General features: G+C 34.8%; 1 protein-coding gene across 13 annotated transcripts in view; it reads left to right on the top strand.

Moving 5' to 3' along the window:
• JMJD1C (jumonji domain containing 1C) overlaps window positions 1-27,445 on the top strand; it is a 346,762-nt gene that overhangs the window by 243,286 nt on the left and 76,031 nt on the right. For 9 of the 13 annotated variants that reach the window (XR_011422710.1, XM_023643798.2, XM_070225674.1 and 6 more), the window contains one exon: window positions 22,498-22,611. Coding sequence is in view for 3 of the 13 variants with exons in the window: in XM_023643798.2 (XP_023499566.2) it covers window positions 22,498-22,611 (114 nt within the window). In the remaining 10 variants the exon portion in view is untranslated. Of the gene's footprint in view, window positions 1-17,774; window positions 18,492-22,497; window positions 22,612-27,445 lie in introns of those variants that run through there. The other 4 variants (XM_023643820.2, XM_070225691.1, XM_023643833.2 and 1 more) reach the window with 4 other exon arrangements.

Here is a 27,445-nt window from a genome sequence, read left to right as displayed (position 1 = left end):
CCACGAGATGTGATAGACTTAATCTTGAGCCACATCCACGTTTAAGGGCTTAGAAGAAGTGAAGCCAGCTGGGTAGATTGAAATGATATCAGAGAGATAGGAGAAAAGCATCATAATATGATATTTTTAGAGTCAAAGGAGGAAAAAGTTTCTAAAAACATTAATGTGAAATGCTTCTGAGTTAAAAGTAAGCTTGAGGACTGAAAGAGACTGGAATTTAGCAGTAAATGGGTCATTACTTTGAGAGAGTGGTTTCAAGAGAATGCAGAAACATAAAGAGAGATTATGTTGGACTGTAAAACTAGAATGATTTGAAGATTTTATTTTGAGGCCCTATTTTAATGACAAGTGCACTGATACGTAAAGTGTTTTCCATAAAGGAGGAACAACAAATACATGTTGGGTATTGTTGTCTATGCTGCAGTACCTGAGACAGTGGTAGCAGTGACCATAAGTGGTAACTAAAACAAACAAGAGAGGTCTTCACTTCAGAAAATGTCCAAGAACGTAGTGATAGTTGTTTAATCCACCTCACTGGAGTGAAAGCTCTCTGAGAGCAGGAGATTGTTTTTTGGTTCTATACGTGCTTGTCCCTAGATGTTTGTTCATTGATTTGAAGGCTAGATGGATGAATATAAGAGGGTAGCCAGGTTTTATTTTAGTTAAGGTTTGGTGGCAAGGACAGGATTTCATAAAAGGTCAAGGACATCATTTATTCTTTGGACTGGATGTAAAATAACAATAGTGGAAGTGATTATTCCTGGTTAGGGAGATTGGAAGTGTGTGATCATGCTGGAAAAAATACTTGGCTAGGTTGGAGGTGGACTGTGGCTCTGAGGAAGAGATTAAGAATGGTAGGTGGTCTTATATCATCATGTTAATAATGAAGGACAGGGGCCGGCATGGTAGCGCAGCAGTTAAGTTCTCATGGTTCTGCTTTGGTGGCCCGGTGTTCACCAGTTAGAATCCTGGGTGCAGACCTAGGCACTGTGTGTCAAGCCACACTGTGGCAGGCATCCCACATATAAAGTAGAGGAAGATGGACATGGATGTTAGCTCAGGGCCAGTCTTCCTCAGCAACAAAAAAGAGGAGGATTGGTGGCAGATGTTAGCTCAGGGTTGATCTTCCTCAAAAAAATAATGAAGGATTATAAAATCGATTTGGCATTAGAATGTTTGTGGACCATTGAATGATGTGATGATGTCTTTCCTGTCTTAATTACTCCCACAGACTTAAATAGATCCTAGTGGTCGTTTAGTTTGTGGGAATGACTACTAGGATGACTTTAAAACAAGCTTGTGGGAGTGGAATTAAAGTATAGAATGGAAATGTAAATATTTTATGTCTATACATATTTCCCCTTCTTTTTCACTCTCCCCCTCCCCCACAAAAAATGAAAAAGAAATGTTAAAGTCCTTAAAGCAGGCTTTATTATAGAGAAAAGGGTAGCAAAAGTTGTAATTCTGCCCAGATTTTTCTTACTAAATGACTACTAGTATTTGGAAATGCTCCCACAGATATATAACTGATATATTTAGTGTTCTTACTCAAAATTAGTTATCTCCAAAGAAAAAAAAAAAAACCCACACATGCTGATTCTTTACCTTGTCAATACTCTTTTCATGAGCTCAGTAACAAATTTCTGTAGCCAGTGCTCATTTATTCATCTTTGTCTTTTTATCGCAAAATGAATTCCAACCCTGAATATAAATGATTTTATATTAACAGCAAAACTGCAAGCATTTTGTAACAGTGTACATGTTAAGCTTTTTCCATAAATAAGCATCTCAGGGGAATCATACACATTAGAGATGGACAAGTACTATCAGGTCATTTTTTTTTTTTCTGTATTTTGCCAGTATAGTGTCTTTCCCTATAGTATAACCTCAGGAGTTTTTCTCAGTCTGTTATTTGGGAAATTTTCTTAAGTGTTCAGAGTTCTCCGGTGGTCTAATTCGTGTATGTAGACCTTTCTTTAAGGCTGTTTTCCCCAGTGTTTAGCTAAGCTTGCTTTTACTGCTTCCTAGAACATTCATGTATTTTACATATTTTCAATGTATTATCTTGCATTTCATCTCTTTTTCTGAAAAAGCCTACAATGTACGTTTGATTTCTTTTTTTAATGCAGGTGTGTGCTGCTGGGGTGTTTTGTTTTTTTTTGTTTTTGTTGTTTTGGTGAGGAAGATTGGCCCTGTGCTAACATCTGTTTCCACTCTTCCTCTTTTTTCTTCCCAAAGCCACAGTACATAGTTGTATATCCTGGTTGCAAGTCATTCTAGTTCTTCTCTGTGGGATGCTACCACAGCATGGCTTGATGAGCAGTGCATAGATCCATGCCCAGGATCCAAACCAGCGAACCTGGGGCCGCTGAAGCAGAGTGCACAAACTTAACCACTCAGCCATGGGGCCGGCCCCTGTACATCTTTGATTTTGTGCATCTATCACTAATCTTTCCTTTTAGATATTTTTTCTGTGATTTTCATACTCATATTTATTATATGTTTTTTCATTTTGTAAATAACAGATGCAGTCATCTTAGAATTTTTGCTCTAAAATCAGATTTTTGAATAATGAATGACATTTCTAAAATGCCATAATATTTAAATATTTATGACATCTGTGATTTTATATTAATGAAATCTTAATTATAGTAAATACTACTGTATTGAAAGCTATCTTTAAAAGAAAATTATTTTTAAATATCCAACCAGTAGCCCACCAACTTTCTTTTGAAGCTTTATTGCAACATAACTTATAAATACATAAATTTAAACTATAAGTAAATATACAAATACCATTCATCAAGTAGCACTAGTAACTATTCATGAAAAGAAACTCTCACTGCTTTTTGTCTTAATTTACACTCATGATCAGTGCTGTCTGTGCTAAAAAAGAGAAAAGAAATATTCCCAAAGGTTTTTATATCCATTAGTCATTTTTTGCTGTTTTAGTTAACATTTCCAGCCATGAATTTACATCCATGTTTTTTGTTTCTTTACTTCAAATCATAAATAATTTTTATGATATGCCTAGCAAAATGAGTAATTAGAAAGTAAGTTGCTAGTTCTCCAAGAGAGAAAATTTTTAACTTTCTCTTATGAAATTCTTATATGCATAAACCAAGTGAAAGCCTTTTTACATGACTACCAAAAGAATGAACTGAGAAGAACAGTGATTTAAATTTCACTAATTCTAAATTTTTGATAGTTGAGCTGAAGTTTACTATCATTATTAGGAAGTTACCCTGATACGGTGGTACCTTCTGTGTGCATTAACTGGCAAGTCTCCCAGAGGCTGTACTACAAAAAGACCCTAGATCATATTAAAATACTGGAATTGCAGAGTTATTAAATCAGTTAAAAACTGTATAGCAACAAAGAAGGGCATTAAGAGAATGAGAGGACAGGCTACCGACTGGGAGAAAGTTTTTGGAAAAGAGGTATCTGATTAAAGACTGTTGTCCAAAATATGGAAAGAACTCTCTTAAAACTCACTAAAAAAATAAACAGCCCATTTAAAAAATGGACAAAAGACCTGAACAGATATCTCACCCAAGAAGATTTACAGATGGCAAATATGCATGTGAAAAGATGTTTGACATTGAATATCATTAGAGAATTGCAAATTTAAACAAGGAGATACCACTGCATGCCTACTAGAGTGGAAAAAATCCAAAACATTAACACCACCAATGCTGATAACAATGTTGAGCAACAGGAACTCTCATTCATTGCTAGTGGGAATGTTCAATGGTACAGCCACTTTGGAAGACAGTTTGGTAGTTTCTTACAGAAGTGAACATACTCTTACTGTATGATCCAGCAATTATGTTCCTTGGTATTTATTCAAATGAATTGAAAACTTACATTCATACAAAAACCTGCACATGGATGTTTTATAGCAATTTTATTTTTAGTTACCAAAGATTGGAAGCCACCAAGATGTCTTTCAATAGGTGAATGGACGAATAAACTGTGGTACACCCAGATAGTGGAGTATTATTCAGCCCTAAAAAGAAATGATCTATGAAGCCATGAAAAGACATGGAAGAAACTTAAATGCATGTTACTAAATGAAAGAAGCCTATCTGAAAAGGCTACATACTGTATGATTCCAACTATACGACATTCTGGAATAGGCAAAACTATGGAGACAATAAAAGGATTGGGGGGAGGGTGGGGGAGGGAGAGATGAATAGGCAGAGCACAAAAAATATTGAGGGCAGGGAAGCTGTTCTGCATGATACTATGATGATGGGTGCATGTCATACATTTGTCAAAATCCGTAGCTTTGACAAATGTACAACACCAAGAGTAAACCGTAATGTAAACCTTGGACTTTGGGTGATAATGATGTGCCAGTGTAGGTTCATTGATTATAACAAATGTATCACTCGGTTTTAGGATGTTGATAATGGGGGAGGTTGTGCATGTGTGGGAGTGGGGAGTGTATGGGAACTCTCTGTATTTTCCACTCAATTTTGCTGTGAACCTACAACTACTCTAAGAAATAAAATCTATTTTAAAAATTTAAAAAGAAAGAAAGGGAAAGATATGAGGTTGATTAACACACTCAGGATAGGGAGCAGCTGGGATAAAAGGACCGTAATACTCAATTCTGGGTCTTACCAAGTTCTTCTGTCCTGTTTATGGTACACAGCCTTCCCTGCTGATAACGCAAGTGTAAGGACCAGAGTTGGATGTGAGCCTGGGAACTCCCCCGTGGGAAGGGGCCTGGAATCAATACATGCTTACTATTGCAGGAATAAGGCTGGCCACAAGTATAACTCACCAAAGACTTGCTGAGCAGCCATGCATTTCATTTTTTATGTTTTTGGCAGAATTCACATGAGGCCATAATGGATGTCACCAATGAATGACCATTTTAGGGGTGACATAGCTATCAATATGTAGGTGACATGATCTGAGCTTAATGAATAGATTAGATATACTTGGTGTTTCCATGTATTCTTTTTCTGTCTATTCCATTTTATTTTTTCTGTGTCTAATATGCCACAGAGGTTGCTTGCTCTCTATACTAACCATATCTTATATGAGTTACATCTATCCCATTTATTTTTCTTATCTAGAACAGAATTGGATTTTTTTCCTTTTTTTTGAGGAAGATTAGCCCTGAGCTAACATGTGTGCCGCCAATCCTCCTCTTTTTGCTGAGGAAGACTGGCCCTGAGCTAATATCCGTGCTCATCTTCCTCTACTTTATATGTGGGATGCCTGCTACAGCATGGCTTGACAAGTTGTGCACAGGTCCACACCCAGAATCCCAACCAGCGAACCCCTCGCTGCTGAAGTGGGACATGCAAACTTAACTGCTGCACCACAGGGCCGGCCCCAGAATTGGATGTTATTAAAAAAGAAAAAAATACAACAAACACACGTTTACAGCTACTTATTATGTCATATACCTCCTACCCATACACAAAATTTTTATATAAGAATGATTTTAGCCTCTAATACTCTTTTGATAAACATTGAAAACTCTTGTTGTTCTTAAATGTGATTTAAATTTTCTGAAGAAATATCTTTTCAAATCAAAGCCCTGACAGATTGGCAAGTGTACCCTCAACTTCTCTCACCTTGTATCTTATATAAATAAATACTCTCTGCATGAATGCTTTCTTTCTGAGATATTATTACTTTATAAGGTAGCTCATCCATTTACTGGGCATCTAAAATTGTTATAAAGCTTTCCTAACATTGAACCAAAATCTGGCTGTACATAAGTTCCATATATGGGACCTAGTTTATTTTCTGTGCACTGTTTCTTAAATCTTTTGGATCAGAGATTCCTTTAAAAATCTGATAGAAACTATCAGTAACCTTATTTCCAGGAAAAAAATGCTCATATACATGAATTTTTACAAATAATTTCAAGGATTTTCTGGACTCCTTGAAGGGTGTTTTTTGTTTTTTTCTTTTAACCCAGGTTGAGATCCTCTGCTCTAGAACAAGGTATATCAAGTTTTTCCTATATATTAAAGTACCATAAAGACCTTAGGCTAAACATTCTCAGGTCCTTTAACCAGTCGTAACATGACTTGATTATAGACATACCTTCACTATCCAGATCACCTGCTTTTGTTTTTATTGTAATGTCTGTGTCTTTCTGATTTTCATTTGAAGTGATCTCAATACATTGGGACTATCACTTCATGTGTTTGGGACACTATAATAGCAGTTTTAGATTCATACTACAGGACGTTCTTGCCTCATTCTGAGTTTCTGTTTAGCTTCATCTTTACATCACCCAAAATCTCTGGGACAGTGCTTAACACATTGTAGATGTTCCAGTGAATATTTGTAGAATGAATAAAACTTCCTAATCCTTTTTTGCATCAAAAGCTGCCAAGCAAGTTTTACCGCATATTATATTAATGCGTGCCTGTGAGGGATGGTGTTGGAGTATATGTTGCACCATACTTGAATAGTAGCCTTTTGGAACCTAAACTGAAGATTTAACATTTACTCTTGTTAAGGTTTGTTGTACAACAGCAATTAGTTCCTTTGTTATTGAGACAGATGCCAGGGAAAACAAAATACTGACAATTCTTACTTTCCTGTATGTAATACCATGCATAGTAGGTTGGCAGCATATTATAGGTGCTTCACAGATGTTTGCTAACTAAATGAATAATGCCATGAACTTGTAGTTACTAAAGCATGCAGTTTGAAAGCTTGATTCAATACTAGTGAATGTTTTATGCTTTATATTTCAAAATGAGTAACTTGAATATATTCTCCCCCCTCCCCCCCAAAAATTGCTGAAATTGATGATATGTGATAGAAAAGTCTGTGGTGTCATTTGGGGCCTTCACCTCTTTGGGCCACAATCTTGAGCCAACTCATTCTGGGTTCATAGTTCATGTGACTTAGGAAATTTTTTGTGGCTTCACAGGCAGTTTTAATCAGCTTTGAAATCTTTTGTTGAATGATTAACTACACTTATGGCTCTTCGTGTCTTTTCTTGAATAACTTCCTCTTTGTTCCTCCTGCTATGAGTAGAAAGTAGGGAACCACAGTGCTTGGGATCCTCATCTTTTTAAAGCATCAAGAGGAAACTACCTTTGTGGTTATATTGTTTACTCTTTGGGCTGTGTTCTCTCTTTCCGTGTAATCTAGGGAAGCAGCAGTGCCACTTTCTGAGCCTGCAGCAGCTCTAACTGCTTGATATTTTTAGGAAGCCAAGGCATCTTTAAATAAGTATCTCTGTGCATAATACCAAAGAGCTTATCCTATACTAGCCCTAGGTTATTTGAATTTGAAAACCTGGTGTGTGAAATTGATCTCTACATGGTTCAAATATCCCCACATCAAGAATGAGCAGCTTTCCAGTGTAAGGTGTTAGTGAGCTATTTAAGGATCCTGTGCTTCCTGAGAAAGTAGGAGGTTAAGTTAGCAAAGCGACAAAGAGACTGATGTATCAAGAGAATGTCTAAGACCTGGACTGGGGCACTGTGTCCTAACTATATTCACTCTAGGCCAGGTGTTCTCAACCAAGATTCATAGTTCCCTGAAACAATGGTTACCAAAGCTGACTGAACCTCAAATTTAACTCAGATAGCATTTTAAAACTAAGGATTCCTGAGCCTTCTCTGTGTTCTTTTATGTGATGGTGCAGCTACAAGAGAGACATAGGAAAACAAAGTTTATTTTATGTCCTAGAGAGATAAAGTTACAGCATGCCACAGGGGAGTGGGCTCAACCCAGCAGGTGGAGAGCGAAGAGATCACACAAGGACTTTTGGGCTAATGCCTTTCTTGGGGGTCACGTTGGAGTACACAAGAAAAGGAGCAAGGGGATTTCATTGGTGCATTTGAATGTTACTCCGTCATGGTCAGGGGGAGGGCAGGAAGGGGAGCTTGTGGCAAGCGCCATCCTTATCAACCTGGTCACCTGGGCAGTGTTTACAGCCTGTTCATGGGGATATTGAGGCAGCAGGGAAAAGAAGAAAAAATGAAGTTTTAAAAATATTTACAGTACAGTGCCCCATCCTCAGAGTTTTTGATTCAGTAGATCATCAGGATAAAACTTAGAAATGTATATTTTTAGAAGGTTCTCCAGATGATCTTGGAAACCCCTGAAACTGTACTGCAAATTTATGTGTGTCATGTTTCTGGGGAGCTGTATCTTTCATCAGACTGAAAGTTCCTTGACCCAAAAAAGGTTAAGAACACTAGCTATAAACCACTTGTTCTCAGACTTTACAGTGCTTCAGAAATACCCAAGGACTTGTTAAAACACAGATTGCTAGGCCCTACCCCCAGAATTTCTGATTCAGGTAGTCTGGAGTGGAGCCTGAGAATTTGCATTTCTAACTGGTTTCTTGGTGTTGCTGATGCTGCTGGACTGGAGGCTACTTTTCGAGAACCACTGTTTTAGGACTTGGTTAACTCTGCTCTGTGCCTTGAGCATCAACTTCTGGAAGCAAACTATACCTTTCAGGATTCTTCACCAATTAATATAGTAATAAACATGAAGCCTAACAAAGCTCAATCCAGTTCTCCACTGTAAGAGAATGGTAAAGAAAACTCCCTCTTTCCTGGCAAAGGAAGTGGCAATGGAAGTACACAGGAATTTTTAATTGACCCATTGATAAACCTGTTTCATAAACAATTGCTTCTCTATGTAGCGTTTCTTCCTATCAGAGTAGAAAAATGTATAGTTCCATGACCATTTTAAATGGTGTTTTTTTTTAACTAATAATATAACTTTTTAACTTGGCTCATGTTCTCCAAGGCCAAGCAGAATACATCTGAAAGTTAAAACATAAAATATAGTTTGAGCTAAATGTGACTGGAAGCAGGAAAGATGATCCTAAGGATTCCTGAAATTAGGAAAACTTGTTCTCTTTTAAAAAGCTCCTAGCAGGTGATCAAGTGGTCAGTGCAGGGAAGCTTTCAGATCCCCAAGGAAAAAACAACTGTTTCAAAAGCTATAAAACACTACTAAATCCCCAGGAGTCCCGGAGAAGTTTATTTGCCCAGACTGCTTACAGGCTGTCTGAAACTTTGAAGGAAACTAAGACCCTGGAAGGAATCTTTATTATCCACGAAGAGTCTTATCATGAAACTTTCCTCTCTCTGCAGAGATAAACTTAAGGCTCCTGGGCATCATTAGTGGGCCTCAGCTTTTTTCCTTTCCTAGTTAGCCTAGGGACTTTTGTTGCCTCATCCCTTAAGAAGGAGATGTCCTCAGAGAAACAGGAAGTGACCTGAATTAAGAAAATGTTGAGCTTTGTTTAAAGGAAGGAGAGAGACTTATTTTAAAGGAAGTCTATCAAAATTATATTAGTGGTTATTGACCTGAAATTAGATTATGGGTATTCATTTTTTCTGTACTATTTTGCACTATAACTTAAAATTGTCCTACAACATATCAGAAGGGAAGGAAAGTTCATTTTAAATGAATTGTAATTTGTTAGTAATTGAAAGAAAACACTTTAGTGCCAAAGTCTTTAGGTAAAGTTCTTCCATTGTAGTCTTTTTACTTTGCATAACAGTACTTTGATATTTTCATGGCTGTCAAAATGTTGGCACAAATTATCAATACTTAAAGAAATATGCTTGAAACTTTGGTATTACCATATTTCAAATCTATATGCTACTCAGCTTACGTGATCATTGTCACCTAAAATGTATTAATTTTTAAAATAACTAAAATAGTTACTGTCGTACTTAATGGAAATTGTGAATTCCCCTTGTTAGTTGAAAAATTCAGCTTCCAGACTGTTGCTGACATCATCAGAGTTTTTGACAAACAAGAGGTAATGGGGAAATAATTGTAGAGCCTTGTTGACTTGTGCTGCATAAGAAACAGATGTTTGCCAGATGGAAATGAACAAAACCAGTAAAGAAATAGATATCCTATTCAAGTTTCCAAGAGTACAAACAATGAAATGATTAAGAAAAATTGGAAAATATATTTTAAAATTAGTTTTAGAACAAAAAGGCCAGGATATCAGTCATATGCAAACATAAGGGCGTATACTCTACTCTCTGAGGATCATATATGTTTGACAGGACTCAAGACTGTAAGACATACTTCATTTTAGCTTAACTTTGCATTTCTTCTCTGATTTTGTGATTATTACCATTTTAACACATGCTTTGCATTTATGGTTGGGTTGATTTAATTCTGTAATATTTCTTATTCCCTCAGAATTATATTTGCATTTTCATCATAAGAGATAAAAGATCTGTGGATTATAGAAATCCTGTGCCACAGAAGTCTCCCGTGTAGTTTTATTTCTGCCAAGTGGAATAAGCCTTGGTTAAGTTAATTTAGTCTGAAATGGGAGATGTTACTTTTTACTTTTAATTTTGCCACCTTATGTGAATAATACGTGAACATTCAGCAGTACTCTTTTTATGCTTTCATATGTACAAAATTAGTAGCAATGTTTATGAAAAGTTTGGTTTAATCTTGCTTATGTTCACTTTGCTCTTAAACATTAAGTGGCTTAAAGAAGACAGTATTAGAATCTTAGAATTGGAAAGAATCCTTAATATTTTATAAACTACTCCTTGCCAAAGCCAGAAATGGGATCCTTCAGTGACAAGACTTGTCAACTTAGTTTTCATCCAGATTCTTCTTGATTGTTTCTAGTTTTTGGAAGCTCACTACTTCATGAGTATGTCTGCTTTGGTTTGGTAGTATTTAATTATTAGGAATTTTATTCATTCTTTTTGCTAAGCTAGAATTAGCCTTCCTGGAAATTTTACTTATAAGTTTCTTCCTTTCCAGATTACCTAACCCTTTAAATAATTGTACATTATTATCGTTTGTCCTTCTCCTCTTCTCCAGGCAAGACATGCTCCATTCCTTCAGATGATCCTAATAATCCATGATTTTTTTTTTTTAAATGACTTTTTTTTTTTTAATATTTTATTTTTTCCTTTTTCTCCCCAAAGCCCCCCAGTACATAGTTGTATATTCTTCGTTGTGGGTCCTTCTAGTTGTAGCATGTGGGACGCTGCCTCAGCGTGGTTTGATGAGCAGTGCCATGTCCGTGCCCAGGATTCGAACCAACGAAACACTGGGCCACCTGCAGCGGAGCGCACAGACTTAACCACTCGGCCACGGGGCCAGCCCCAATCCATGATTTTAAATGCCTTTGACACATCTCAGTTTGTAATTGTTCCTTTTAGATTATGATGCTCCAAACTGAACAAGATATTCAGAGATGGTATGACCAATGCAAACTCTAAAAGAACTGTTACCTCCCTTGATCTGGGCACTTTGTGGCAAAATTTGATGTGCCCCTCCCCCCCCTTTTTTAAATACATCACTTATTTTGGTTTAGTGTATTGAAATCCTCCAGGATTCTTTCACTTGAATTTCTAGGAAGCTAGATCTCCCTTACATTTTACTTATGTCATTGATTTTTTTAAACCTAAAAATAGAACCTAACCTTTTCGTTATTAATTTGGAGGGTCAATCCTTATTTTACCTTTCCTTGATCATTTCAAAATCTAGGTCTTAATTGTATTTTTGTAAGTTATATTTTTTAATTATTCTGTCATGTTAATATGCAAATAAAGATAGCCTTCAGGTGATTGTGTGTAAGACCAAAGACGAAGGGATAACATGTTATAGGTTAAAACAGTACTGTTATTCAGTACTCTTTAACCAGTTACAAATGCAACAAGAACTGTCATCTAACTCATATTTTATTGATTTAACTATTGCAGGTTGTGTTGATAAAAGTAACCTTTGTTTTTATTAAAAGACAAATTACTCTCAAAGAATCTATTTGGCTATTAGTCATCACTGTGTATTTTCTTTTTAATGATTCTTAGTATCCATCATGGAGTTTTGCTGGAATTCAAGTTTACTAGCATGTAGTTTGTTTCTAAATAGCCCCTTTCCTCCTTTATAAATATTAACAGATGCCTATCTCTAATATTTTGATAATGCCATGATTTCTTTCAAAGACTACCAGTAATAGCTCTCAGTTTATACCTATCAATTTAATTTACTAACATGTAATTTATTTGAACCTACATAAATTTGAGTTGATTTTTAGTTGTTTAATAAAAGCATGAAGATGTTTCTGTTATTTTTTGTATTAGAAAACTTAATGCTCATTTACTTGATTAAGTATTTATCAGGTAGCTATTTAAAATGATGGCAATGTACTGACGTGAAAAGAGTACTAAGTAAAATGAGCAATTTATAAACTGTGTGTACCTTGAAACTTGGTAACAAATATACTTGTGAAAAAAAGGCTGAAAGTGCAATTACATGGTTAACTGTCTGAGTTCATGGTTAAAACTATGGGATCCTTTTCACTCATTTCTTTTGTTTCCCAAATTATCTCTAATATAATTATGTTATTTAGAAGGGAAACTAATTCTGTTTCCTAAAACAAAAAAGGATCCTCTACCTATCCTTTTTGGTTTAGTTCATTTTTAATATCCAGTTTATACTTTCCATATTAAAAATATTTTTTCTTGACAGAAATAACAGTAACAAAATAGGAATTAAATTAAATTTCCCTTTTAACTATTAGTGTTTTATCGTCTTCCAAAGTGTTCTTTTTCTGAACATAGCTTTAAAAATCCCTTTATGTTGAGTTGCTTTCTTTTCCCAATCCTGCTTATTTCTCCTTTCTGAAAGGTGACATAAGTGTCAGTAAAGCATATTAAAAATATATAAATTTATTGTGTTCTACCTCTTTTCCTCAGTATATATGATTTTGCAGTTTCTTCTAGACTGGTTTCATTTTCCTCCGTTTTAAGTTCAAAGTTTAAAGTTTTATTTTAGCAGATGGCAAAACACTTTGCTCTCTGCCACCTCATGCTGACAAGCATGAAAACAATACAGTTCTTTTACACCATCTTACAATGTAAAAATCATTCAGCTATCAATTAGGAAATCTGGATTCTAGTCCCAGGGTTTCTATAAAAATGATTTTTGACAAGAGAAGTCACTTCATCTCTCTGAGTGTTCATTTCTTTATGTGTGAAAATGAGATTATTAATCTCTAAAATTCCATTTCCATTTTAAACAGCCTGTTTTTCTTTTCTTTTCCTTTTTTTTTTTTTTTTTTTTTTTTGAGGAACATTAGCCCTGAGCTAACATCTGCCACCAATCCTCCTCTTTTTGCTGAGGAAGACTGGCCCTGAGCTCACATTCATGCCCATCTTCCTCCACTTTATATGTGGGACGCCTCCCACAGCATGGCCTGCCAAGAGGTGCCGTGTCTGCACCCAGGATCCAGACCAGCAAACCCCAGGCCACGTAAGCCAAATGTGCGCACTTAACTGCTGCCACCAGGCTGGCCCCAAGCCTGTTTTTCTTTTATTCAGTTTTCTCATTCTCTTTTTTTCTCCCTCAGATTTGAAAATCCACTTTTATCTTACACTAAATTCCCATACTTATTTGATGCTATTTTGGGACTTTCTAAATTATCCGTTGATGATGTTTATTAATGCTCCAGTTTTACACTGTTGTATTAATTGGAGCATTGAAATATGTTGTACTATCTCTTAGGGCTAGTTTCCTGTCATTGACTTCTCTTTTTTCTTTCTTTCTAGAACTTTCCTAATTATTTTTGCTTTTTCATAAAATTGATTCATGTAGTTCCAAAATATTATTGGTATTTTTATTGAAGTCATATTATAGTTATGGAAGACTTTATAGAAAAATTACATTTTTATTATTGACAGGTTTAAAGGAAAAACATCAGATATTCAAAATATTATTATATGAGCAAAGAAAACAAAGTAAATTATCAAGGATGTCATTGTATTAATGATTTTGAAGTATCCACTTCTAAAGAAGTAGTGATAGTACTTCTAGTGATTCGAAAGAAATGCAAATAACTTAAGAAAGAAGGTTAAGCATTTAATTCTAGTAATATTTGGCTATATGTGGTAACAGGATATAAATATGACTGTGTCCTAGTAAGTACAAAATATGAAGTTGAAAATTTAGGTATAAAAATAAAGTCTGGAATTATTTGTGTAAGGAAGAATTGATTGTCTTAATGGCATATACCTGCTATGTTGTAGAGAGAGAAGAGAAACCTCATAATAATTGGGAGTAAGGATGATTATCTATTCAGGGAGATTCTGAAAGAGAAGTCATAGAGATGACAAACTCATAGATCTACTGTAGATTTAGAGCATGTGCCTTGTTAGTATTCAGAAAGTCTAGAAGGAAAAAACAAAAGAAAGGACACTGAATTCAGCCATAATGCTTATTGAAAAATATAGAGACTTCTTGTGTAGAGTGTTTTTACATTATTTTAATATTCTCAATAGTTTTTTTCTTAGCTCAATTATATGTTATTAAAATCTATGACATGATATCTGCAAAGTTAAAAAAAGTACATATTCTGTTGCGCTCCCCTCCTCTCATGACTGGGGCTGTTATCAAAGATACAGTGAAGAAAGGAGGGAAAGGAGCACTAATTCTCCAATCCCTAATTGAGTTCTTAACAGAGTTGTAATTTTTTATGTCTCAGTTAATGTCTGTTTCGTTCTAAAAGTCTGTAAAACGTGCTAGGGTGGGAATTGAGCTGTCTTCCTCACCATTGTGTCCCCAGGGCCAACTATAGTGCTTTGCACATAGAAGACATCCCATACATATTGGTTGAAAGAATGTGCTACATGCTTGAGGGAGGAAAGGGAGTTTTAAAAATCAGTAAGATTAGGTTCATACCATCTGGAAATCCTTGTAGAACTCATATAGTCTCTTGTCGGGATGAAACTGCTACACAACCTTGTAGTGTCTGAAAGATCTGCATGGATTCATTAATGTGACAAAGTTAATCTTTTGGACGTTACCATGATACAGGAGTTACACATTTGATTATATATTTTAATAGATGTATAGGATAATACGGCATATTGAAAAATTTTTTCCTGAACCTAGCTCACTTTCATGTAAGACTATATCAAGTTGAAATCCTCTTAACTGCTATTGTTCATTTTCTTTTCCTACCTTTATGTCTAAGAAAATATTTATAATACTTCGCCATTGAACTTAGAGCTTTTTGTTTCTTTGTAAAGTCTTTATATTTGGAGAAATGCACTTGTTTGTTTAGGCTTCCATATCTATAATGAGGGTTTATTTCTTTCATGGCATCAGATAAATGGAACCAAAATGGTCATTTGTTTTAATTCTTAATTGCATGTATAAGATTCTTACATTATTGGAAGGAACAGATTTTCTTCAGATGGCCATACAGTGTTGCCTTCCTTTTAGCCGCTGTTTACTTTCTCACCTCTGTTGATTTATTCAGCTTGTAACCTAGAAACCAGCTAAAAAGGAAGGAAGTCAGAGATGTGTATTTCTGGGCAGTAACTGGAGTAGTTTCCTCTTCCTTTAGCCTGTTTTAGCTGCCAGAAAGGCCTTTTACCCTGCCCCCCCAAAACAAAAAAAAAAAAGAAAAATTAACAGTAGCTCTTAAGCTTCCTTCCTTAATCAATTAAGGAACATATAAACCATAAGAACAACCAATTTAAAGGACTAAAGTGCATTCTCAAATTGGTGCTTTTCGCTGTTCTGAACGGTGGTATCTGCTGTCCCTAATGAGTTGTAAGAACAGCAGAGAATTAAGGAGACTATGTAAAAGCTGAGCAGCTTATGCTTCCTACTAAGTTGATTCTCTGTGTTGTTGCTTCACTGTTTTTGTTTGTGTTAGAAATTTACCAGATTACCAGACCAGACTCACATTCATATATTTATAAAAATATTTATCAAGTCCAATTTAAATATTAAAAAGATATTTATGGTTTGCAACTAGTTGCACCTCTGTGCACCCTTCATTTGCATTAAGAATTGACTGTATAGCATTTCTTGATAGTAATGGAGAAGAATCTCATTTTGCTTTAACCATGATGTAGTATGAAATAAAAATGAATTATTTTTCAGTATTGATGTCAATTATTTTGATTTTATAAAAATTATTGAATTTTATGTCACTAGAAATATATAAATGTGTGGCAGTTGAATTGTTAGCTAAGTGTAGTTCTATGTGCTATTTGGTTCTGTAGGAAACTAATAGTACTTGAGAAACAGACAGCTGTTTTTAAGTTTATGTCATATATAATCAAACCTGAATTTACGTGAGATTGTGAGATGAATCATGTGAAATATTGAACTCATTGTCTAATGTACAATAAATTGTAGAAATGTATGAAATATATTTGAAATTTGATAGTTTATAATATAATAACCTGCATCAAGCATTTGATGTTTCTTTATTGTTTGGGGCTCAGAATAAGGCTAGCATATTCATCCAGTTGTTTTTTTTGGTAACTTATATGACGTTGTGAATTCTTGTATTTCCCTTTATGTTTTATATTCATGTCTTAAGTGATTAATTATGAATGAATTATTGGGATGGTGTGTATGATTTAATATTCACTTGACTCATTATTAAAAAATTACGTTTTTCTAAAGTTATATTTTAGCACCATCAATGTTCTAAAGCTATTTTACTAACATTTTTAGAATATTCATTACCTATCTCTTTCATGCTTAAAACAAAAAAAGGATTGATTGAGTTTTTTCTAAGTGCAAGTCCATCATACACTAAATTGAAAATATCTTCTTTTCAGTAGTTAACCTGATTTCTGTGAAATGAAATCCAAATGATACATCTGGAATAGGTATAAGGGGACAGAGCACTGGTTGCTGGCTAAAAGTTTTTCTCTTAACAATTGTTTGATGAATTGATTGTGTACATGGTATAAAAAAAATCAATGTGTTGGGGCCCGCCTGGTGGCACAGCAGTTAAATTCCCACGTCTGGCTTCCGCGGCGCCAGGTTCATTGGTTTGGATCCCGGATGCGGACATGGCACCACTTGTCAAGCCATGCTGTGGTAGGCATCCCACATATAAAGTAGAGGAAGATGGGAACAGATGTTAGCTCAGGGCCAGTCTTCCTCAGCAAAAAGAGGAGGATTGGTGGCAGATGTTAGCTCAGGGCTAATCTTCCTCAAAAACAAACAAAAAATCAATGTGAATTTTTAGATTTATTGAAATTGAGACACCTACATTGGAGCAAATTCATTAAAAATAGGTCAGTGTTTTCTTTCACTTAAAAGTATCTTACATTCTTTTTTCATATTCAGTGTATATATTATACATACAGCACACATCTCAATTCAGACTAAGTACATTTCAGGAGATCAATAGTCATATGGGGCTAGTGGCTACCATATTGGACAGTATAACTCTAGGTTTATAAAGAAGTTAAGAACGTGTACTATTAGATAACATGTCATAAAAATATGATTTTACTTTCGAATCATAGGTTTTTATAACTGCGAACTGTGTAAATTGAACTGTTTTTATAAAGAATGAAAATGTTTCAGGAGTATTTTTTTAAAAATCTACCAAAGTAAGTATTAGCAGTTTGTTTTTCTTTTCAGTATAGTGCCTCTGAGATCGTTGGTTAAGTCGTTTGATTTCAGTTAGACTGTTACTCCAAAAATGTTTTAAACTTTTTTTCGTGAAGTTTTTTTGTATCAGTATATTTTTAAGGAGAAATGATTAAACTAAAAATAAAGCCTTTACTTGAAAACACACTGAAAGTATTTTTGATGGTTTAACGTTATGCTTCATTTTTGCCAACCTGAGAGATATTTACATATTATTTGTTTTCTGCACTTTCTTACTTTGGTAAATCTGGAAAGCAAAAACTCTGTATTTGCATTTGCTTTATGAAGGAGACAGTAAACTTGAGCTCTCGGTCTCGCCACTAGTCTGTCTTTGTCTGTTGTTAAAATTATGAGCCAGTCTCTATGGCCGCAGCCAAATGAGTAATCACCAGTAATGTGACTCGTGCTGGAAGTGACTCCATCAGCACCTGTGACGGGGGATTAGTTACAGTTTACAGAGCACCGCCTCTTCCCTTCTCTCAGTCTGCCCTAAGCCAAGTAGTCGTTCTCATTTGGGTGTCTGCACTGTTGGAAGCTACTGCAGTGTTTCCACGCAGACAGAGTACAGTGGGAAAGGCTTTCTCTAGCTGATGGATGGCTGTTCTCTCTATTTGGAGTATCTTACTGGTTATGTAAGCGACCTCGGGAGAAATTATCCTGACCCAGATCGGAGGATGCAGTAGTGCTTCAGCTGCAGGATTTCTTAGTCGTTAACACCACACTGCTGATGACAAAGAGCGAGTTGTAATCCTCACCACTGCCAGGGCTGAGCCAGAGCAGACAGAAAAATCGTCATTTGCTCTTCGGAGACTTGTTAGGTTACAGCCTCTGCTTCGTTCTGTGGTCTTGGCTTTTCTTCCTATACAATGACGACGCTGCAAGTGAGCTCAGAAATGCTTGGTTTGAGAGCCATTTGCCTGTGATTTTTGAAGACTGAAGAAGTATTTAGGCTAGATAAAAAAATACTGCTGAAGAACAAAATGGAAATGTCAGCTATACTTTTTGGCCTTTAAAGCCATGTCGTGGATTTCTGAGATTTAAAGATACTTTAAAATTCTGAAGAACAAAGTACGGTTTGTATTTTTCTGCTTCCTTTTTCTTTTGTCTTAATTTACATTTGGTTTTGCTTCTCAGTCTTAGGAATTAAGGTCACTGCCTTTTATAGATCTAGCCTTAGTGTTCTTAGTTGTAAGAATTTTTAACTGTTTCATTTGTTTAGAAAGAGATTTATTATGTGTATTCATAACACTGTAAAAAGATTAAAAACTAAGGTTAATTGTTTAAAGTATTACAGCAGAAGTGTTTCAGATTAGGATTGTAGAATGTATTGTTTTAAGGGAAGTGAGGGTGTTTGTTTTCTGAGTTTTCTGTGTGTGTGGTATAGACTTGTCCCAACCCCCAACTTGTTTTCCAACAGTATCGTGTTTTTCAATAGACCTGCTTGGGTGGGAATTTGGACTTTGTTCTTTCAAGTCAGTCCAGTCTTTTTTTTTTTTTTTGTAGACTAAACCTTGACTTCTAAAATGTTGCTTAGGTTGTTTTCTGCTTAAGTATTTTCCTTTAGTGAGATTTATATCAGATTTTTGTAGTTAGTGAGGCTGATTTTTTTTTTTTTTACTTGAAAAGGAATTGTTAAATGTTAACCAGAGATTGTTAGAAACTCAGACTGCAGATATAAACTCCATGAATTTCCAGTTAAATGTTAAATGGTGAACTTTAACATGGTTTATTTGAGCAGCTGAGTTATGTTTGAGAGCTGTAGCTGATTTATTTTAAAAATGTTTTTTCGAGGAGGGCTCATCTGTTCGCCTCTTCCTCATGTGAATGGAATGTGGTGCAGCATGGAGCCCCAAACAGGATACAGTTGTTCTAAGCATTCTTCCTATAGCGTGGTAGGCCCTACTAGAAATGCAGGCTCTCGACTAAGTATTTTGGCTTTAGACTATCTTTAAAGCACGGTTAACACAGACAATGTGCCTTAAAAGAACTCTTAATCGATTAATAAAGTCAAAAAAGTGTTTTATTTCAAGTATGAATATTCTATTTTAAATTAGTGATTTTCATTTGGATTTTCAAAGGCTTTTTCAGCATTGAAATAATAGTCTTTTTGTGATTAGGGTTCTATTCTACTGTGACTTTCATCAGATGGTGGCTCATTGCTTCCCCTTAGGCTGTGGAAGTTCCTCAAAGAATGATATATCTTTAGAGTCTTGAATTACTTAGTTATGCATGAGTTCTAGTTTCTTTACATTCCAGTGCACCTAGACCCATGAAATATTTACTACAGATTCATCATAAAAGCTGTAGGATACATTTGCTTTTATGTAAATATTTATGTTTTCGTTTTTAAGCTAATAACATATCTTTGAAATATGTTTGAATTAGCTACAAAAATTAATAGTGGTTACATCGTTGATTTGCCACTTTAAAAAATGAGGATATATTTTAACTACTTAGTTTTATATGTTGTTCATCTTTAATTTTTCTATAAAGTAGGAGCTCACGTTTTTCAGGGTTGCTCATGTAATACATTTTGAAACATTTCTTTAACAACTCCTATAAAAGTATTTATCGGCACTTGGTGGGAAAATATTTGTAGTTTAAATATAGTTGCACATTTTAAAATTTGTACGATGTGGCCTTATGTGCTATTTAAGAAGCATGGTATACTTTTGACCTCCATTTGTACATGATTGTAAGTATTCATGTATCAGAAATAGAGCATTAAAACTAGTCTTTTAACATTTCTGGTAGCTAAATTCTGCCAATGGCTTTCAGTTAGATACCTTAAAATGAGCAAGTCTCATTTTATTTTAGCCTAGAAACTGAGCTTTTTTTCCCCTAACTCAGTAATTTAAATTGTGATAAGTTCGCCTGTTGAAATTTACCCTTAATACTCTGACCTACCTTTAAAAGCAAAGCTTTAGAGGTTCTCTTCACAAGAATGTTTTTCATATTATAAAATGACTAGGTCTCATAGGAAATGCAACCCACCTATATTATTTGGGTAAGAAAGAGGCACTCAGACAGAAGTTTACTTCTTTTTCAAATTCTATTTAATTGAATTGTATCTTCAGCTACTTAGATAATACCTTTTGTGGACCTTTTTGTTACTTGCAAGTTGACCTGACATGGTAAATGAAAAGAAAATAGAGCGTTTGATAAAGTTCAAGGATTAAAAGTCCTCTTGGAAAACGTGCCAGTGTTTTCTAGTTTACTAAAAACTAAACAGACAAAGATACAATATGGAAAATGTTACATATTTCATGTCAATCGATCACATACTGGTAGATTTTGAAGTCTAAATAGAATAAATGCTCTTGGATTTCTTACAAATTTTAGTTACTCCTTAGGTAAAATAATGAGTAGGATTTTATGAGATGATAATTTTAGGAATTTTGTCTTGGTCAATGGAAAAGATTAGATGGCAATAGTAGTAGGAGATAACTAAATAATGGGGGCCTGTTTGTTTTGAAAATATAATTTATTGCCCAAATAAAAATACTTTTGCTACACATATAGTACTTGAAAGGTTAGCCCTAGGACAGGGGAGGGAGCCTTTTACTGTGATTAGATTTTCTAATCATAAACACTGAAATTAAGTGGGGATGTCAGAAAAGTTTTTCATGTTATTTTAGTTTAGCAAAGATTTTATTTATAAGTTTATAGCGCGGATACTATAGAAATATTCTCATGTGGTTTTGGCATTTTCAAAACAGTGTTCCAGACTCAGCAAATTGAATTGAAAGCTTTGAAAGGAATTTCTTACGTATAGAAATTAACCTCTTAAGAGCCACTCTGAATCATAGATCTTGAAAAGTTTTTCCCCTGAGTGTTTATTAATTGCGATTAGCAAGATGTTAGATTTCTTTGAAACATAATAAGAGAAGGGGGAAACACAATGGCTTTGGATCTCCTGGGGATTTTTACAGTCTCTGCCAAAAGCTTTGGTTTACATCCAAACAGTCACACAAGTTGCCGTGTACTGAGAAAGATTTCTCCATGTGCTATAGGTAATTTAGAAACAGAGGTGGTTGTTAATTTCATTTTCCAAACTTAGATTTTTTTTTGGTAGTAAAACCGCTGTTTTTAAGGTGGTGAAATTTTGTTTTCATTTTTTAAGTTTTTAGAACAGTACCATGAATATAAGATACTTGGTTTTTATTCAAGCTGCTTCTGCTTCGAAAGTGAGTGTGACAGTCATAAAAAAAATGCATACGTAGTACCTTTATTTCCTTCCTTCCTCTTCCTCTCCTGCGTCCCTCCCTGCCACTCCCACCCCAAGAAATGAGTGAAATCCTTTATGTAAAAGATATCTTATTTAAAATAATCAAATGACCATGGATTCCATATCCACTTCACCCCTGGCCCCACGTTCTTGTGGTCGTGGTGGTTTTAGGTAGTGTAGTTCTGGAGAGAGAGTACTGAAAAGGTGGATTTTGTGTACTAATTCTTACCTCCTCCTTCTTTTCCTCCTCCCTTCCCCCATGCTGCTCTCACTGAAGCAGCTGGATTTTTATTTGTGCTTGGGGCAGGGGCGGGGTGAGGGTTGATAGTACATAGGGTGGAGTTAAAAGACCAGATGCATCCTGATCATTTAAAATCCTTCATGATGTGAGTGAGCTAGGAAAAAATTATGCATGTTTAAGTCATAACTACTTTATTTTATAAAGAATAATACTTATATCTTTTTTAAAGACAAGTTCGGGTGAATAAGTTCTCCTACCCAGTTTACTTTTTCAGAAGCAATCTCTTTTTTTCATCCTAGAAATTTTTCTATGCGTGTATATTTGATTATATCTCTGTTTTTAAATAAAAAACTGGGGCTTAATATACTGGGGTTTTTTTCATATCATCCCTTATAAATCTGCTTCATTCCTCTTTAATGAATACAAAATACTATATTGTATGGATCAAAGCATTACTTTAGATTATAATATAAAAACTAATATTAATTGGTATCCTAAAAACATTATGATAATAACATTAATACGTTGTATTTATATATACCCCGTCACAATTTGAGAATGAAACTCAGAAAATAACCATTAAAATTTTTTTTTTTTGCTCTCTTACCAGACTTTCAAACCCCTGGTTGAAAAAAGTATACCCAGTTCAATCACTGCGGTAGAATTCCTTGTAGATAAACAACTGGATTTTTTAACTGAAGATAGTGCCTTTCAGCCCTACCAGGTAAGAAATTTTAGGTTGCTTTTAAAAGTTAACTATCATTAAACCTCGCTGATGTTTAGATCTTCTTTTAAGAACTGAATTGTAACTAACATCTAGGTGTGCAAGGAGCCCAGTGCCTTCAATAAATTTCGATTATAGCATAAATGATTCATTTATCCAATCAACAAATATATCCTGAGAACTTACTATGAGCCAGGTAGCATTCTATCGCTGGGAATACACAAGTGAGCAAAATAAAGTCCCTGTCATTCTAAATAATGTCCATTGTTAGAAAATAAAGGGTTAGATATTAGTATAAATTAGCTTTGTTTCCAGCTCCGAAGGTTAAGCATTGGATCAGTTAATGTAATTAAGTGAGGTTAGTGTTTACTATATGCATACATATCATTTTAGCATAATAGTAGTTCATTTTCTTTTTCAGTGGGAGTATTCTTTCAGGTTGTCATTAATTGAACAGTTCGGTTTCTAAATTATACTTCCCAGTTTTTGCAGTTTAAATACAAATACATTTGATTGGAAAAACGTTTTCTGGTAGGCTTTTTAGATTTAAATCATGTGAAGAAACTCATCAAAGTGGTAAGCTAAATGTCTTTGAAAGTTTCTAGTGATGTTCTATCAGTTAATTTTTAAAGCTATAAGTAAAAATGCACAGTTCATTTTCTTTGTAGATTTGGATTTTAGACTGAATTAAGTCTATATATTTTATGTTTTTTTATTGAAATGTTTAAAATAATATAGTAATTGTATTGAAGGAAAAGATGAGTGAACTAGTTTGACTTTTTAAAAAATGGAACTGAAAGTCAGCACTCCTGTTTCATTTCAGAATAGTTAGTGTTTTTCAAAAATAAAATGTAGAGGCATCGTTTCCATGGAAAGAAGAAGAACTTGAGTTAATGAGCAGTGATTTGTTGTGTATGAAGTTATAGTACTTAGGGAATTAGAGTAGTTACGAGCCTCTTCTATTAGATCTACCAAAATGAGATGATAGTTCCCTCAGTTAAATATTAGTTCCTATTTTGACGTCTACATAGATGTACTTTGGTCTTTCCATGTTATTTTTCTTATTTTGTTAAGTGGGCTCGTTTTTGTACTGTTAGCTTTTGCTCTTTGTTTACAATATTTATTTGTAAATATTCATAGCAAGTCTCAGTTTAACAGTGGAGGTGTTAGAGCTTTTCCCTCAAGTTTTATTTTGTTTTGCTTTTAATTGTGAATCCATTTGGCTTACTATAGGTCTTATTATAATTTGTTTCATTTCTGACAATCTTTTCGTGGGAATTAGACTAGGTAAGTCTAGGTAAAATCAAAGGAACTTTCCAACTGTTAATGTTTTAATTCTGTGGTTGCTGATTAGCACTCTGGAAATTTCAGCTTGGAATTGATTTAGAGAAATGAAATTATTATGTAGAAATTACTTTTAAAAATAAACTCTTTTGCCAGGTGGCCTAAAACTCTACAACATGTTTATTAAAATTATAGTGATTGAAAGAATGTGCTAACATTTTATAGTTTGGGGATGTTTTTACATTTTAAACTGTTTTTGATTCTGATACTTCTATCATTTTGTTAAAAATAAAGGCACAAGAGCTAAAAGTAGATTGGTGAATTGTGTGATTGTCTTTGTTAGTAAGCTATTTATATTGCTCTGCTAGTATAGGTAAATTGACCTCTGACGTAGAAGGTACTGTATCTTCCGGAGGTGAAGTGATTCACTTAACATTTTAACCATTTGTGTTTCACAAATAATGTGAATTCTCAGTTCTAAAAAATGAGTAGTTACTCTAAGAGCACTTGATTTAGGGACGTGGCATACCTTAATTTTAGAATTTCTTTTTAAGTGTTAGTTAAGTTTTTTTGTTTGGTTTTTTTTAAGGAAGATTAGCCCTGAGCTAACTGCTCCCAATCCTCCTCTTTTTGCTGAGGAAGACTGGCCCTGAGCTAACATCCATGCCCATCTTACTCCACTATATGTGGGATGCCTGCCACAGCATGGCTTGCCAAGTGGTGCCGTGTCCGTACCTGTGATCCGAACTGGTGAACCCCAGGCCGCCAAAGCAGAAGTGCACACTTAACCCCTGTGCCACTGGGCTGGTCCATTAATTTTATTTATTTATTTTTTTTTGTTTGAGGAATATTAGCCCTGAGATAACATCTGCTGCCAATCCTCCTCTTTTTGCTGAGGAAGACTGGCCCTGCACTAACATCTCTGCCCATCCTCCTCTACTTTATATGTGGGACGCCTACCACAGCATGGCTTGCCAAGCGGTGCCATGTGCACACCCGAGATCCAAACCGGTGAACCCCAGGCCACTGAATCAGAATGTGGGAACTCAACCACTGCACCACTGGGCCGGCAAGTTTAGTTAGTTTTATGATGGATTGCAGTAGAGCTGTTTTGAATGTATATCAATTTTTATATTTAGATTTTTTAATCACGTTAAGAAATATAAAAATATTTTCTCCAGTATGTAAATGATAGGCACCTACTGTAATATTGTGAATGAAAATTTACTCCAGAGACCTACGATGGCTCAGTCAAGTTTTTCAAATTTATTTATTTAAATGAAATATAGACACATTACAGTTAAAGGAAGCAATTTTAGAGTTCGTGTAATTAGAGTGGCTTTATCCCAGAATGCTTTTCTTTAACCAGTTGTCCAAACAGTACATTAAGTTTTTTTGGCATCTTAAACATGGCAGCTGTTACTGGCATAGATATAGTAAATAGTGCCTGACATGTCTTAACCTTAGGATAACCCTATGTAAGTCAAAGGGAGTTTGGGGAAAATTGAACAAGTCTTTTAAATGGTCTCCCTGTTTTTTTCTCACTTTTTAAATTTCATGAGGCAGTTTCTTCTGAATCTGGGTGTTAATTATCCTTTATAGACTTCTTAAGTATGACGGGGAAAAAGTCTTGCTTGGAATTGGCATTTGTGTATAGAGTGATGAGTATACATAGTAATGTTTTAAAAATTACCACAAATGATTCTTTGCTGTGAATCTAATTAATGTTTTTATAGTGGGAATTCCCATTCACCATCTTTCTCCTTGACTTCTCAGTATTTTATTTTTTATTTTTATTTATTTTTTTTAATTTTTTTTTAAAGATTTTATTTTTTCCTTTTTCTCCCCAAAGCCCCTGGGTACATAGTTGTATACTCTTTGTTGTGGGTCCTTCTAGTTGTGGCATGTGGGACGCTGCCTCAGCATGGTTTGATGAGCAGTGCCATGTCCGCACCCAGGATTTGACCCAACGAAAGACTGGGCTGCCTGCAGCGGAGTGCGCGAACTTAACCACTCCGCCACGGGGCCAGCCCCAACTTCTCAGTATTTTATTCTGTAATAGTATGCTCCTTTACTTTCCTTTATAGTTGCACTCTGTCAGTTTATCAGAATGATAACATAGATTGTAGGGTGATGGTTAGGAAACAGATGACTTGGGATCAATACAGATCCTTTCACTTTTAGGTCACTGGTTTGAATCCTGCATTTATCTCTGAATGATTTCAATGCATTGACTATGAGAGGGCATGTTTTAAGTTAGTTCATCAGTCAGTTTTTTAGGTGACATGTAGTTGGGGGGACTGAGTGCAACTGTCATAGAATGTAGTTTTCAATATTCTGAAAGAAAGTTGAATGAGGAGAAAAATCAAACCAATATCTTATAGACAATATATGGATGCATATTAATTAGGTCACTGAAGCAGCATACCATAGTATTGTTCATTCTGTTTTTTCCTTCCTTATGCGCACAAATGAATTTCTGCTTCCTCCTTTTAAATTTCCTGATCATGCCTGGCCACAGTTAATTTTCTTTGAAGTAGAGGGGGAAGGGAAAAGAGAGGAAGTAGGAGGGAACTCTGCAGATTCTGCTGTGTCTTTCAGCTGGCTGAGAAGAAGGAGGAAAAAACAAATTATTGATTTTTAAAAATGTTTCTTTAAGAGTTTTGGAATTTTTCTTTAGTTTTGAGTTAGTGTGATTTCTGTAGTATTGTTGCTTTACTTTGGAAGATGATTAGAGAAGTTTTAAAAAGCTTTCCATTAAAATTTGAAGTTTTAATAAATTCATATAAAAACAGTTTCATAATGAAATGCGAACATTGAACTTAGCATGATTTTGAAATCATCTTGTCCTGGATTTTGGCTTCTGGCCATGCACACATCTGCAGTTTTCAGGTTGGTTGCTTCATAGAGGATATAGAAGAGATTATTTCTTACCTGAAAATTGTACATGACTCATATCAATTAAGCTGGGTTGGTCTGGCTTGTTAGTCCAGTATTTTTTAGAGATCACAATCCTCTTTGCTTTTAAATGTAATAAAGGAACAATAAAAAGGGCACTAGTTTAAAAACATTAGAGATTTTAAGCAGAATATGCTTGTTCAAAGTTATACCCTTTTTATCTTATTATATATTAAAATTCATTGTAGTAATGAAATATTTTCCCTAGAACAAAGTAGAATCATCCTAGACCTGAAGAAATGATCCTATTGGAAGTTCTGGGTCATAATAAGCTGGTAAAAGTTTAGAGATAAGACTATTAATACTACAGTTGTTATCATCATAGGATATAGACATTATGCTACTAAGTATTAGATATAGTACTATTGTGCTGTGAATTGGTGGTTGAAGGAAAAGGGAATGGGTGGAACAGACCTGAGTATTTTCTCAGTATCTGGACTAAAGATTGCTTAAAGACTTAAACATAGAAGAGTCTTACATTATTTAGTTAATGAATATGTCTGGACTGTGTCAGATGTATGTATCTATCATTTCTGTAGTCCTTCAGGGAGAAAGTTGTTTTCCCACCTTGAGTCCATTTTGACCCACAATT

Source organism: Equus caballus, chromosome 1 (assembly GCF_041296265.1).
Source record: "Equus caballus isolate H_3958 breed thoroughbred chromosome 1, TB-T2T, whole genome shotgun sequence".
In the NCBI taxonomy this organism is placed as follows: Eukaryota; Metazoa; Chordata; class Mammalia; order Perissodactyla; family Equidae; genus Equus; species Equus caballus.
The sequence above is the reverse complement of the archived record's forward strand: the minus strand, read 5'-3'. Positions and strand labels throughout refer to the sequence as shown.